Source organism: Hipposideros armiger, unplaced genomic scaffold (genome assembly GCF_001890085.2).
Source record: "Hipposideros armiger isolate ML-2016 unplaced genomic scaffold, ASM189008v1 scaffold_207, whole genome shotgun sequence".
Lineage (NCBI taxonomy): Eukaryota > Metazoa > Chordata > Mammalia > Chiroptera > Hipposideridae > Hipposideros > Hipposideros armiger.
The window spans coordinates 811193-827832 of record NW_017731557.1 but is presented as its reverse complement, the minus strand read 5'-3'; the positions used below and the strand labels follow the sequence as shown (position 1 = coordinate 827832).

Sequence of the window (16640 nt, the reverse complement as noted above, 5' to 3'; positions counted from 1 at the left end):
ATGTCCTGGTCACACACTGTCTGTCCTGGCATACGGAGCTCTGTACCGTCTCGCTCCCCTTTTTCTTCAGACTGTAACTCACTATTTAGAACACAGCTTCTCTTGCTGATCTGCTCCAGATTCAGGGTTCCCATGTGTCGCTTTATATAAATACTGTCAAGAATCACCGTAGCTTTTCCTTTGTGATAACTGGTCTTGGAAAACCGCCTTTCCTTTCCCATGCTTAGGTCTTCAAAGTGTCCAGTTCTTTACAAAAATAGCATTTCACACGTGGCAAACTGTTTTAGAAATAAGACATACTAATACGCCTAAGTCTTTATTTATTTGGCTCTAGAATTTGCATGAAAATGAGCCTATATGGCAGGTACAGCATGTACTGGAACAGCACCAGAGAAGTACTTCCTCTCTGCTCTACAGAGCCTCAGTGTTCAATACATACATGTGACTTTAGTAAGAAAACCAGAGTCCAGGAAAAAAGGAGCCCTTGAGGAAAAAATCAGTTTAAGACTTTTCAAATTGACCATTCCTTCAATTCAAATAACGGATACATTCACAAGCCCAATGTTGGCATAGAATAAAATCATGTTCATTTATTTTTTCTGCATTTTAGAATTAGAAGGCATAAAATTAAATATGTTGATGTAATAAATTCATCCATACAAGTGCAAGTCTCCAGCTATAATGCATTTTATGGCAGATTTATCATTTAAAAAATGTACCACTAAATCAAAAAAGAGGGAGTATGTCCATGTAACTTTTATTGACGTGTATGTAGGTCTTCAGAAATCAACTATGAGCATGACGATATGGCCAAACATAAAATCTATCAAATTCAGTGAAAAGTTGCTGACTTTAAATAGTAGTTGTAAGAATGACCAATATATATTCTTTGTTAACAACCTCTCACTCTACAGTAAAAAAAAAAATAAAATAAACATTCAGTAAACATCCTTTCCTAAGGTAGTTTCCCTTATATATCAGTGATTTACCCATTTCTTTGTATACACAAATTTGTTCAACATACCAATCAGTGGTTCTCACAATTGAAAAATAAAAGCACAAAAAAGTTTACACTCTTGTACAGGTAAATAAAAGATCACCTTGAATTAAACTGGATCTCCTTAAGGGCATAGTATAGTTTCAGTTTCATTACCTATTACATAATTAGTTTCTTACATACAAATATTGACATATTTGGCTTGTGCTTCAAAGCCTGTGTCTATGAAGTCCATGTCAACGCAGCTCATAATTTGAAGTCACTAGGGAGTTCTTTACTGCTGCTGGGTTTGACCTGATCGTGCATGAGCGTGTCCTCAGCGCCTGCTGGGGCACTGCACATCTCCGAGGCATCTTCGGCATCCGGGTCCAAGCCTTCAGGACAGGGAAGTTTTAGCAGCTCTTCCCGGAGCTGAGCAGTGTGACGCTACACGGGAAAATAAATGGTGTGAGAAGTGTAAACCCAGGGATTCTAACACAACATCATTTGAGGGAGGACTTGAGTTTAAAACAAAATCCAAAGAATATGCCTACAAATATTTATTGAGCACCTTCCTTATGCTAGCAACTGTAACAGAGAGTGACAAAATTGGCAAAAAATCTCTCTCAAAATACTTGATGTTGAAAATAAATGTTCTTGTAGAGCCCTGAGGAGCACACCTGCAAACCCTACTCCTGCCCCCAAACCATGTATATAGTAAGAGCATTACTGATGACTTATAGGACACCATTCATTTGCTACCCAGACTCTTTTAAATTAGAGAGTAACCTCTTGACTTGTAGTACATGCTGCCTCTGGACAAACATATTTGAGAAACAAGTCAATAAATTAAAATAAACCTGTTACTATTTTAGTGAATGAAAGCAAGTATTTACCAGTTACTAGGCCCTATGTAGAACGTTTGCAAAATGTTTCACACTAATTGTCTCAATGCTCAGAACAAACCTTAGAAATAATTTTATCATCAGAATTTTTTTAAACTCAAGTAAATGAAAAAGATCTAGAGAGATTACGTATTACATAACCTTGTATTATCCTAGAATGTCATTTAGGAAAGCATGTAACAGAGAGTGGTTGGTTGTCTACAAACATTTAATTTTGGTTTATAATGTTCTAGTGGGAGAGAAATGGCCACCAATATCACACTAATCAATGGCTTTAAAAATTAGTTGTGTCAAATCTGACTTTGAAAATGAACTAACCAACATTTACAGAACAATTTTTATGTATCAGACACTGTGTTCAACACTGATAACGTAAAAGCAATGAATAGAGTGAGGAAGATATAATCTCTGACCTCACAGAACCTAAATTTTGTTTGGAGGTTTAGGGCATATAACAAGATAAAGTAACTAACTACACACTTGGAGCCACTTGTAAAGTTTCAAAGGGGAAGGGATTAAAAAGTACAAGTTGTTTGTTACACAGTAGTCATGGGGATGCCGGATATAGCATAAGGAATATAGTCAATAATATTGTAATAACTAGGTATGGTGCCAGATAGGTACTAGATCAGGGTGACAGATGGAAACAGGGTTGGGGGCAGGATGAAAAAGGCGAAGGTATTAAGAAATACAAATTGGTAGTTAATACAGTATGGGAAATGTAATCAACAGTGTTGTAAAGATCATGTAAGGTGCCAGATGGGCACTGGACTTATCAGGGGGATCACGTCATAGGCTGTGTCCAATGTGATAGATACCTGAAGCTGAAGTAGAATAATATTGAATGTCAACTATAACTAAATATATAGGTATATATAGTCACAGGATGTGGAGTACAACATAGGGAAGATAGTCGATGGTATTGTAACAGCTATATAAGATGTCAGAAGGGTAGCAGCTTGGGGGTGGGTTATCACTTTATGAGGGGTTTAAATGTCTAACTATTACGTTGCTTTGTACACCTGAAACTGATAAGGAAGGAAGGGAGGGAGGGAGGGAGGGAGGGAGGGAGGAAAAGTACAGTAGAAAAAACAAACATTACACCAGTATTATGAGTGTTTTAATAGGTAGGCATATTATATTTGATATACTATACGCTTATACTAAAATTATCTAATTTAAAAGTCATGGCAGGCTTCTATGAAGTGAAATTTAAGCTGAAAATTGAGTGGAAGCGAGTTAGTAGAGCAAGTGAAAAGTAAGAATTTGTAAAGCCCTGGAGAGGAGAGATGAGTGAACAGAGAGGTGAGCCAGGGTCACTGCCTTTGAGAACTGGAGGGTGGGCAACTGTAGAATGAAGTTAAACTGCAAAAGGTTAGCTAGTGAGAGGGTGGTTTTACAATGGAGGTGGAAATGTTAATTGCTCTAGTTTGATAGTAAAAGAAGAGACAGAGTTTTATAATAATAGTGGCAAAATAAAATTAGCTTGGGGTATGCAAATGTTGAAGAGGAAAATAATTTTCTTTTTAAAAGTTTTAAAATAAAAAATTTCAAACATATACAAAAGTGGGCAGAATATAAACTTTCATGTATATCTATCACCTAACTTCAACAATTATCAATTATAGCCAGTCTAGTTTCATCTCTATCACACCATTTGACCCTTCTCTTTTTATTTTGAAGCAAACCCCAGGTTATCATGTGGTTTTTCATTGATAAATATTCCTGCATGTAACCCGAAATGATAGGGATCTTTTTAAAAACCACACCTAAAAAGCTAACAAATCCTTTTTATCATCATCTAGTCATTTTAAGTGAAGATGGTTTCAAAGCTGGAAGGAAAAGAACCAGTAGATATGGAAAAAACTGAAGGTAGGAAAAGGAAAAATAATTGGTGGAGGATAAACAGAGGCAGCGAAAATAGGGTGGATTAATGAAGGAATGAGTCCCACATAGAAAAAGGAAATCTCTAAAACCATCCTATTTTGCATTTCCATTTCATGAACATCCACACTGAAAATAATCACCCGCCACCCCCAAAACAAGAGTCATATCACAGACAATTCCACCAATCAGCTGTTGCAGGCTCTACAGCTACCATCTCCCACATTACTCCAAGTAAGAAAATTCTGGAAGTTAAGAACCCTAGGGAAAAGCTAAAGGAATAAAAAATCATTTGCAGAGCACATTTGGTTGTCATCACCTTCAAACAACTATATAAAACTCTGTTGGCTCAGCCCCTGTACCGATTTTTAATTTTACAAACTCTCAATTCATTGTCAAAATGAACGTATCTTTTCTATAGACTTTTGGGTACCAATTTAGACCTAAAAAATAACTATTATGTTCCTTTGATTCCCTACCACCCTTTACCACCTGGTGGCCATGGTTCTGTCCATGAACAGACATCCTCTTCTGAAGTACCAACAGGGCTCCTGTGAGGAGGCGAACTCACCTTGAGAGCTGCTGCATGGTGAGACATGGTTCTGCCTACCCGCTTATCACTGCTGTACTGCTGGATGTCGGCAATCCACTCCTCACACTGGGCCATGATCTCAACTCTTTTCAAGTAAAAATGTTTGTGTATAACCTTAAGAATAAAACAAGCAAGGGGACAAAATGTATTCAGGTCAGAAATTAAAAGACAAAGTATGTGGCATTACAAAGAAATGAAATTTAAAAGACAGTGCAATGTTTTTCTCTCCATAAAACTCAATTTAGTCAACTCTACACTATTAACAGGGAAGAATCAGGTTTATAACATCAGATGACGTGTTGAAATGCCCACTTCTATAGCAGAAAATAATGCCCAATCCTAATCAGATATTCAAATAGTTAATCCTATCCAGAGAGAATAAGGCATATATAATGCAATATATTGAGAAGGTGAATGTAAATGAACAAATAAATGACCAGGAGAAAACAATTAGAAAAGTATGGACAACAGAAAAATCTGTCAAAATGTGTATCTTTAAAAGAGAACTCAAAGAACACCTCCATAAACTACAGACATTCCAAATGTCAGAGGCATTCAGAATGGGGCCCTAAGAAGGGCACGATCACTGCTTTCTTAATTGTATCTTCTGGTTAATTTATGGGCAGGATTTTATACAATTAAATTTCCTTCCAATTAATGTAATTTACAGTTGGATTAAAAAAAATCTGAAAAACTTGAGTAAAATTTCTGCCTGTAGTAGTCGGTTTCTGACAAATTTAAGTTAGAAAACAGATCAATTTGGAAATACTACTCTGTATTCTGGGTGAGCTACCATGTTGTCAAATGAGCTTATCTCCCCTAAAGAAAGGGAATTTTCCTTGTATTAACCTACAAGGAAAAATCATTAGGAAACCCTAGGAATGGATATAAACACCAATAAAATCCTAATACATTTAATGTTATTGCATTTGATGCCTACAGGGATATAAAAGTAGTAAGACATAGCCTGACATGAAGAATCACAATAACCACAGAACAGATGGGAGCAGAGTACAGCAGAAAAAAATACTCAAAATACAAACAAAAAAATCTCAGGGGGGCCGGCCGAGTGGCGCGTTGGTTAAGAGCTGGCTTGGGATGCCAGAGGGCCCCGGTTCGGATCCCACATATGAGGGCCAGTGACACTGCCCTCTACAGCTAAGATGCTGAACAACAGCTCAACCTGGAGCTGGGCTGCCATGAGTCACCGGCGACAGCGTAGGCTGCAGCCCCTGCTGCAGTGGGTTGCCATGGGCTACCGTGTGTAGCCAGCAGCCAGCGTGAGCGGCCAGCAGCCGCAGTGAGCGGCCATCTAGAAGCCGACGACTGATCTGCCTCGCCCGGGAAGAGCGCAATGATGGTGCCAACTTGGGCCAGTGAAGCAACGTCCTCCACAACTAGACTGAAGAACAAAACGACAGCAACTTGTCTGTTCCCCTTTCCCCAATTCCCCAGTGCTGTTCCCATCCCCCAATTGCCCAATAAAAATCTTAAAAAAAAAAAAAATCTCAGGGGACTCAAAGGGGAGCAAGTCACATCTGATGGGGAGAATTAGAAAAGCACTCATGGATAAAGAATGTCCCCTGTAATGTGAGCTAGGTTCTAAAGGATGAGAAGGATTATTGTTTCAAATTACACTTATTTGTTTATTGTAAAAGTCATCCCCCAACTTGAGTTCCTTGTATTAACAGTTTACTCTTCCAGAAAAAAAATATTTTCATGAACGAACCTACAAATTATACACTGACAGAGTGTTATGCACTTATAAATTTTTTCAATATATTTTTAAAGTTTAGCATATACAGTAAAGTGCACAAATCACATGTGTACAACTGGACACCTTTTCCAACGGTGAACACGCCAATGTAATCTCTAACAGATAAGATACGGAACATTACCAGAAGACCCCCTCTGCTCCCTCTCTCCAGGAATCCTCAAAGGAATACACTATCCTGACCTCTTTAAGCATAAGCTAGTTTTACTCATTTCTAAACTTTTTATAAATGGAATCATATGGAAAGTACTCTTTTGTGCCTGGCTTCTTATGCTCTATATTATGTGTATGTTGTTTGTCCACATTAATGTGTGCAACAGTTTATTCATTTACATTGCTGTATTCCATTTTATGAATACTCCATAATTTGTCTATTCATTCTGCTAATGGACAATTGGACTGTTTCCAATTTTTTGCCATTGTGAATAATGCTATGAACATTCTGTATACCTAATATGTATACAATTTCTATTGAAAATATACCAAGGAGTAGAATGCTAGTTGTAGGGTATATATTCAACTTATCAGATCCTGTCAAAGAGTATTCCAGAAAGGCTATACCTATTTGTATTCCCATCAGAAGTTTATCAGCTTGAAACCTATGTAATTTTACTAACCATTGTCACCCCAATAAATACTAATTAAAATAAAAAAGAAGTGTATCAGAGTTCCAGCTGCTCCACATCCTAAAATTTGGTATAAGAGCCTTTAAACTCTTAGAGATGCTGAAGAATAAGTAGACCGCGGCCAGACAATATAGGGCTTTGCAGGCCACGGTAAAGACTTTCGGGTTTCTTCTTCATACAGTGGGAAGTCATTGGAGTGAGCTGATCTGATTATGTGTGGAGAATCATTGTAGAAAGACAAAAGTGGAAGCAGGGAAACCGGTTAGGAAACTACTTCCACAGTCTAAGCAAGAGGTAATGGCTTGAAATCAGCTGGCCACAGTGAAGATGGTTTTACTAACAAATTTTGATTATGTTTTGAAGGGTGGAGCCAACAGGATCTGTCAATATATTGAATGTGGTATGTGAAGTCATGGTTGGATAAAAATGAAGTCATGGTTGGTTAAAGTTTTAGACGTAGATGATGATGGTGCTTTTCTGAGAGAGGGAAGGAAAAAAGAATCTACAGTTGAGTTTTACAGTGGTAAGTCTGAGATGACTATTATACATTCTAGTGGATTTGACAAGTAGTTTATATATATCTGGATTCATTATTGGAGCCATAAGGACATGAAAAATTATTTTATGGTACCCACAGGAGGAAAAAAAGTTTTTCAAGGTCAGAAACTGAGTTTCATTTATCCTTGAGTTCTGAGTACTTAAGTGTCTAATAACAGTTGACAGTCAATACGGTTGGAAAATATATTACTTAAGTAACTGAAGCTGGAAGGGACAGAATATTATGCTTAAGAGCACAAATAAATGCATGTTTGTATTTCCTTTAATGTTAAGAAAAGAGATTTCCCATACCATTTCAAGATAAAATGCACGCCTTTCCAAAAAAAAAAAAAATGTCCAACTTTGTCATTCAAAATGTACTGGGGTGTCGGAAAAGTCATGACCCATTTTTGCAACGAAAAACATAGAAAAAATATGTCATGACTTTTCCGACAACCCAATAAATTCATTTAGTAATAACAGAAGAAAAAATATTCTTTTTATATACCTTCAGAGTATATTCATCAATAATATTTTATGAAGAGGGCTTCATGTATGATGCTACATCTAGTAGTCACACATATTATTTCCTTAGCTATATTAAAGATCAATTTTATGTCAGGAAAGCATGTCAATTATTCCTCTAAACCGTTGAGTTTCTGGCACAGTTTAAGAAACTAATGATCAAGGAAAACAATTTTAACAACAACAAAAAGTTTCATGACACAGTTAAAGTAAGATGTGATGAAGTAATATATGACAGGTGAAAAATACAGTCATATTTTAGGCAGACTATGGAGAGACAACTAACCACAGAAAAAGAGTCACATTTCAGGATGTGGTGAAATAAAAGCACTTGAGAATATCAAGACAGGTTTCAGAAACTCTCTAGTCCAAATGTCTTTTTTTCAATGCTCACACACAGATATTAGTACAATAGCAAAGTTTCTATTTGCAAGACAACTTTAGAAAGTATCTTGTCTCCAGAAAATGAACTTAAAAGACATGGAAATATGTGACTTAAATGATACAGAAGTCAACTTTAGAAAGTATCTTGAGTTTAATAAAAAAAATTTTTATGAGGAATATTTTAGAAACACATCTAGACAGATGCTAGTAGAATGATAACTATTAAAAATAAAGAATTAATAAAACTGTACCAAAATATAGTCATGCGTTTTAGGAAGTAGGTGGTTTTAAAATTCATCTGTTACATTATTGCTGACTTTTTAATAATTATGATTAAAAACTATAAGTAAAGTTTAGTATACTGCAGATACTCTAAATATAAAGGCAAGTCCAATAGTAATACGTTATATTCTATAATGCTTTAATAAAGTGTTTTATGAATTTTAGTGAACATACCTCTTTAAAGCATGGTGAAGGGTTTCTGATTTGTTCTAACATTGCCCACTTAACCGTTGCTTGTCGAATGTTTCCATCATATTCTCGAGAGCTCTGTGTGCCACTGGGAGTGCCTCTAGACCGTTCATATCCTGGTTCATTAAAATAAGGCTCAGCGACTAATATAAGGGACTGAACAGACACTAACACCTAAAAAACAAAAAAATAAAGAATAGTTAAAATGGGACAGTTTTACTACCAGTAAACCAGTAATATCTTGCTTCATCGACTAGGAGTCCCTTTTAATATGTGCTTCCTTCTGTTTTTATCATCATAACATTTATACTAATAATAATTATAACTTTGAAATATTTTAAATTCTTAGAGAGTATAAAGCTAATCATGTACTTTTAATAATACTCACTTGTAAAGAAAACTATGCATTAGGCAGTCGTTTTATCTTTATCCCAAGGAAAATTAACTTCCACAATATCACAAAACCTCATTCCTGGAAATTCTCATTGTCAAGATGACATGGCTCAGAGACCACCTCTGATCCCCATTTATAAAACAGAAGCCTTGTTTCTCCATATTCTCAGCTAATAAAATACTGCTAGCTAATATACCTATAAACTAGCAAATATAACATCTTCGGAGGCAGGAAAACATTAGATACCATCTGCCTGTTTCATAACGCAAAAAGGATTAACAGCAATTGGACTTTCATTAGGAAAGAGGATTAAACAATGTCATGGGATGTATTTTCTTAAAAAATTAATAAAAGGAAACTTGAACTTGAAAAATATGATCTAACCCAACCGATTAGGTTAAACATGACCCGGAGTGACCATGTTTTTGAGGACAAGGTCAACTACAGAAAAGAAATTTAACCTGTATAATTCTGAAGCTAGAATCTCATATTTTTAAAAACTTTCTGAAACTAAATATATCATTGAAAGAAAGTGGTTTTCCTTTGGCTATATACATTCCCCTAACTCAAATCTGACGCTTCTGAAAGTCACTTCTAGGACACAGTTATTAGTGTGTCCTTTCCCGTTCCCTTTTAAATAATCTTCTACTTCCTTTAATACGAGTAGGACATAATCTCCATTTTTCGACACAGGGAGAAAAAGAATTTAAATCACAAATCTACAACACAGGACTCATTTATTTAACGTCACCTCCTTTGGAAAAAAAAAACAGTTTTTTAAAATTTCAGGCAGTTGTTGATTCAAACAATTTAAATTCCAGATTCATAGCATATTTGGTTTAAAACAGCTAAACCAAATAAAGGAAATTTAAAGAATGGATGTTTTGTATATAGACCACAGAAAACTACATTTGAGAAATAAATTTGGGAATAACTTTATGTCTTAATAAAACAAACAAAAAATACACTGGACTATAGTTTTCATTTGGTAACAACAAAATACTAACATTTCTTGGAATTAAATTCAAAGAACAATTTATACCATGGGTTCTTTTATCATTGGGTGACATTACCTTGTATTTGCTTTTTAAAGGAATTTTATATTTAATTTTTAAACATGTATTTTTTTGGAGGTATATAAATGCTGCCATATTTTTCTTCAGTGAATTCAGCTATTCATAATATTGATTTTATGGACTTTCTGGAGCCTTGGATTATCTGACCTGTTGGGTCATTTTATTTATAGCACATTTTATTGTAGCCAATAAAACACTGGGCATGAAAAAACAGTAAATTAATAAAATCCTTGGAAGGAAAGATTTTTCTTTTTAAAAAAGATTTCAGAGGGGCGGCCAAGTGGCTCAGTTGGTTAAGAGTGCGAGCTCGGAGCAACAGGGTCTCCAGTTTGATTCCCACATGAGCCAGTGAGCTGCGTCAGAACTGAGCTGTTGCTGAGCTGCCAATAGGTGGTAGGATGGCTCAGCTGGTGAGAGCATGTGCGCCTAACAACAAAGTTGCCGGCTGGACTCCCAAGTGGAATGGTGGGCTATGCCCACCTGCAACTAAGATTGAACACACAGCACCTTGAGCTGAGCAGCAAGGATGGCGACTGGACTTGGAGCTGAGCTACCTGCACCCTCCACAACTAAGATTCAAGGACAACAACTTGGCTGTTCCCTTCCTCAATTCTCCAATAAAATCTTTTAAAAAACCCAAAAAACATTTGTTTCAATATTAAAAACAATAGGATTTATCTAGCTCTGAGAAACAAACAGTGTATATGTGAACTCATAGGCCACAGTAGGCAGAGTAATTTATCCCCTCAGAACTTTTTTTTTTCTGGTCATCTATAAAATGAGATAATACCGACTTACATTATAGGATGGCTGCGAGAATTAAACTTTTCTTTTATGGGGGGTAAAGTAGTAGTGCTCATAAGTAAGTTTAATACACAGAAGCTATTTTTTCTAGTAAAAATGACAGCATGCATCCAGGGGATAATAGAAGGAAAAACAAAATCACTTATCTTCTAAAAATAAAATATTTTTACCTATTGTAATAGGGGCATGCAAAAAAACAGTCAGTATGAGTTCCATTTTGATCAACAAAACTTATTAAAAGAGCTACCTGGATTCAAACAAAAAATATTTATCATAGCTAGCTACATCTGACTAGAGATTTGTTAGAATATGAGTTGAAAATGATGTAATAATTAGTCAGAAAATACCTACTACATTCCATAGTATATCACATACATATGGTTATATTTAAGTTAACTTAAATATACATAATATTTAACAATTAATAAACAATACATTTTTATTCCGTAATGTAGGATAACTGATTCTTAGTCAATTCTTTGATATTTTCATAAAGTCAAGAATTAGACTTTTATTCACAGGCTAAAGTTACGGTCCCTCCTCCCTCTTTCGCTTCATATTAGCATCCGCAAATCTGCAAGAAGTTCTCTATGTAATTTGTTTAAGTACTGACTAAATCAAGAACTATATAATAGCTTCCTTTCACTATCTTTGTCAAAACAAAAATTTTAACCCTTTTGTATGGTCTACGAGGCCACTCAGCTGGTTGGCAATCTTGTCTCCTACAATTTTATACATTCATGCAATTTTATACATTCCCATCACTTATCCATTCTTGCAAATTTATTCTTATCTTTAGAATATCCACCATTTTGCCATCTTCTTGCTCCTACCCGACTCCCGTTAGGAATTATTAACTTCCAATTTCTTTTACTTTCATGTATGTCTTGTCCAGGATTTCATTCTTTGATTTGGTTCAATATATTAGATATTTCAAACAAAGGAAAGTACAGAGGATACAATCAAAAATATTAATTTGCAGTAAGAAAGTATATTAGATGAAATAATAACATCTTTGGGGTGAGGAAAAGGAACATCCTTAATTAGTAAAATGCTTTAAACCTTTCAAAACAGTAGTTACCTTACCTCCCTGCCTCTATGGGAAAATTATGCTATTGAGTAGGACTATAATCAGTGGCTGATTTCCAGAACTTGCCATTTTAAGAAAAGTGATAGCATATGTTTATCATTTATAAACCATTTATAAATAATTATCTGAACCATTAATATGTTTAACTCCTCTTGCATATGGCATCTTTATTAACATCCAGTTGGATCAAAATATTCACGAAGAATAGGAATTTGAGGTACATTACAGTAACATTAAAAAACCAGTTACATAAATAACAAAATTTGGTATTACAAATAAAATGTAATAATTCTTGATAACAATTCTAATGAATAATATGACTTTTCATTTTAAATTATGCAAACAGTCAAGACTTACTAGGTTACTGTTAAATATGAGACTTATGGCATAAGACTAATAAATGTGATACTGTGATACAAATAAATATTATCTTTTTAAGAGTCTCACTACTAAGAAACAAAGCAATTCTAATAATGCTTGTCACTGTTCAAAATATTTTTGGAATCTTTTAAACTGTATATAACCTTCAGAAATTTTTGTGGAAGAACTTCAATCTGGCAAAAGTACTGTGATCTTTTGTGCACATGTGATCAATAAAAGTATAAAACATCTTTGGATCTCAAAGAAATTAATTTTTCCTGAGGCTCTGTAGTCCACTTCTAAAGAAAGTTTCTAATTCATGATAAAAATATGTAACAAATGAGGAGTGGCGGGGAATGTACGCAACATGATCAACGGGATTTATGAGAAGCCCCCACCTGACATCATCCTCAATGGGGAAAGACTGAAAGAGTTTCCCCAAGAGCTGGAGGAAGACAAGGCTATTCTTCACTCTTGCCACAGAAGAGAAATAGCCTCCTCCTCTTGACTGTGACCAAGTCAAATTTATCCCAAATCTAGAAACTTAGATTCAGGAAACTATATAAAATATAACAGTATTATTTATAAAACTAAAAAAACTAGAACTGAAATATTTAGTCAATAATGGAGAAATTGTTCAATTACGGTATAAAACTCAAAATATTATTATATATAGCAATTAGAAATTATAAAAATATAATTAAAAATGGATATATGCTCTAATGTTAAGTGAGCAGAGTACTATACAAATAATTTATTATATTAATTATGATTATGTGAACTATGTATATGACAAAAAATTTAAAGGGAATATATAGAAAATATCATTTCTATGTATAGATAGTTAAGTTTCCACTTGTGAAATTTAAACCTTGCATATAGGTTTCTTTATTTCACACAATTTTGGGTATATAATATAGATAGATACCCAGGCAATATAAAAGTTAAAAGCAAATCAAACATTAAAAAAACTAAAAATTAATTGTAAATGTTTTTAAAACTACATATATTCAAAAAAAAATTTCAAGAATTGACTCCAGTTCTCAGGTAAGTCTAATATACTTCATGAGAAATAGGATATCTCTGAGTTTCCTTTCATAGTTAAACTCATCATAAGCTTAGTTTATGTTGATGAGTAATATATTTTTAGGTTTTTTTGCACTAGAATTGACATAATTATTTCTAAAATAAAGAGGTAGTTACTTGGAGGACTATACTTGTAACTTCCTTCGTTATTCTGCATGAATCACATAACCTCTTTTTTTCTTGGTCTCCATATTAGCAAAAAGGAAAAAATTACCTTATAGTACTATTTCTCTAATTCATAGGATGCTGCAAGGTGTTTTCAGAGAATCAAAATAGACTGACAGCCTAAAAAATTATTTTTCATATCTGCTTTCATTTAATTCAAAATAAAGATGTAGGAAAAGAATTCCTTCAGGGTAGGTCAACTTTAATAGGCTTACCTAGGGATAATTTATGGAAGGTTGTTCTTAAAATCAACACTAAACTGTAAATGTGAGTTTAAATTATGTAGCAACAATAATTTATTCCTGCTTCCTTAATAACAAGCAACAAGTTAATTCATTTTATTAATATGCTTACTTTTTTCCATTTCTTTGCTGGGATTCTGAACTATAATATTAAGGTAAAGCATCAGCAAAAAATACTCGATGGAATGTTATATTACATATTGTGCTTTATGTGCGCAAGTATTTTGTGGAAATTAACTTATAAAACTTGAGATTTATAAAGTATGTGTCAACTGTTCTGCAAAATAGGAACTATAAATTCCATGTTTTATTAATTCCAGGACAGTACTTCTAAGCCTCAAATAAATCCCATTATTAACCACATTACAGAAGAGCTCCATCATATGTGGAGAGACAGGTAATACAATTAAGTTCCATTGACAGGAGTTTTAGCCCTATAGTGATGGAATTGGAATAATCTGTCTTGTCTTGTTGCATCCATAGTGTACCTTTAGGGCAACTGAGGGATTTGATAAAAGGCTATTTTGACAAAATGCAATTTTTTCTTATGCCCTGACTTAAGATTCTAAACTCCAGATGAGACTCCACTGTATTAACTGCTCACCTATAAGCTATTTAAGATGTATTTCCTATCAATCTATCTTTTTATGGGGGAGCTATTATGTTTATTCTTGGTCACACACAAAAAAAATTTTTTTTAAACACAGAAAGTTCTTCATTTTCTAAATGAAACGGTCAGAGAAATTTGTTTACTTGCAAAAAGCTTGAGGTCTGAGGATTCCACTTCTCTTCTGGTCTTCCATGCCACGTATTTAAGATGCTTAAACAAACCTGAGGAATATGGGAAAAACCACAAACAGAATTGAAAGGTGTGCTTTTTAAATCAAACTGTCATAACTAGAAGTAAAAATGAATGCTATTACTCAAAGTATCTAAGTTTTATGTCCCCAAACAAAACCCTACAGTTCAGTCTGTTAAAATAAACTGGCTTCTCAGATGTGATCCAAATCTGTGTGACATTACAATTTCATAATGAAAACCGATTCAGTATCTATTACACATTAATACAAATAACATTTTTAAATAAAAAATAACTGCTTTCCAAACAAAAAATTTTCACTGAGTAAAAAAGTGGTACTATTTTTTATTTTTTAAAATCTTTCAAAATTTTATAAATTTTGAAAACTCGATGTAACCTAATAGAAGACAATCTTGACTTTCTATCTGCCTCTACATTCAATCTGTTGCAATATATTGTTTTGGTTGAAGTATGTGAATAAAATCTGGCTTCACACAAACGTGAAATTAGAAAGGGGAGGACCTCGCAGATTCCTGGAAAGGGTCTTGAGGATTCCCAGGGTTCCTTGGAATAATCTTTCAGACACATTAGATACTTGTTCATTCAGACAGCAATAATGTACTCAAACTATCTGCCAAACACAGGTCAACAGGTCACTCTGGGAAATAGAACCAGGGACATTTTATCTGTTCTTATAAACTAAGTTTCATACAATGGGCAACAAATTTGGAAAATAAACAGTTTTTAATAAAACAGAGAAGTCCATCTGCCTGCTATTCTCTCCGTGCTCTGTGAAAGCAATCATGCAAAATACATCGATTCATTTAGCAGGTAATTTCATTAATCATTTGAAAAGTCTTGTTATCTGAACCACTTTGTGTATTACTCAAGTACTGTCAGACATACCATCCCATCTGATTTTTTAGAGCATCCCTGTGATTACCAATAGTAGGTACTCTTATCCCTACCTACAGATTGGGAACCCAAGGTAAAATGTTGCTACCAGTATGTAATAGAACAAAAACTATATAATTCAGGATACTGGACTCTCAAGCCCTTACCCTTTTCCCTATACGAGTAAGCCTTAAAGTAATTTCTTGAGTAAATATTAACATTTTACACTTGAACTCTATTCAGGTTCCAGTCTCTCTCTTAAGTAAAGTCAACACTACTATTTCCTCTTCTCTACTCAGTTATAAAAGACTTGTTTCTTTGCTCTCCCAAGAAAGTAGGTCTACCTCTGGTTAAATCTCCTACAATAAACACAGAAAACAAATTCCAGTTTTATGACTTCAGCTTATGATAAAGACAAAATGAAACTTGCAAGCATAGATATGAGGCAGGCTGCACCTTTTGAAACTAGGAAGGGAAAACCAAGGGAAAACTCAGGCCATCTTTAATGTACTAGATCAACTTCAAGCATCATAAAAGTGTGCTTGTGAAGTCTATAAATTTCTTTTGACCTTCTAGTGATTTTTTTTTTTTTAGCTGAGCCATCCTGCGACCTGTTGGCAGTTCAGGGACAGTTCAGCTCAGCTCAGGCCGGGACTCAAACCGCTGCTGCTCAGAACTTGCACTCTTGAGTGAGCTCTTAACCAACTGAGACACTCAGCTGGCCCCTTCTAGTGATTTTTAAACATTAAATACTCTCAGCATGGCATTTACTGTTGAAATTCCATCAAACTGTCCAAAATTACTTTGAAAAAATTTTTAAATAAAATTTTAAAAGGTTTACCATTATATGAAATAATTTTTATTATACTTGTCTGGCAACTTTGGGAGGGGTGATAGGAATGCATCTTCCTATTGATAAGAAAATATTTTAATGTAAAGTTCACAATAATATGTATCATGGAAAACATGGATAGTTATGATAGTAAAAAAAAGTTATGTTGTTCAAAAAAGGAACATGCAGTTGACAGTACCATGCTGTTGCCATTCCTCTATCTT

At 34.4% G+C, this 16640-nt stretch overlaps 1 protein-coding gene across 1 annotated transcript in view; it reads right to left on the bottom strand.

Annotated features, from left to right (window-relative positions):
- Positions 1 to 303: 303 nt before the first annotated feature.
- Positions 304 to 16640, bottom strand: part of BIRC6 (baculoviral IAP repeat containing 6) — a 211100-nt gene continuing 194763 nt past the window's right edge. The window contains exons 70-73 of the mRNA XM_019653801.1: positions 14645 to 14722; positions 8660 to 8848; positions 4337 to 4471; positions 304 to 1423 (exon numbers count right to left, since the gene is read on the bottom strand). Of these exons, the coding sequence (XP_019509346.1) occupies positions 1244 to 1423; positions 4337 to 4471; positions 8660 to 8848; positions 14645 to 14722 (582 nt within the window). The 3' untranslated portion in view covers positions 304 to 1243. The remainder of the gene's footprint in view (positions 1424 to 4336; positions 4472 to 8659; positions 8849 to 14644; positions 14723 to 16640) is intronic.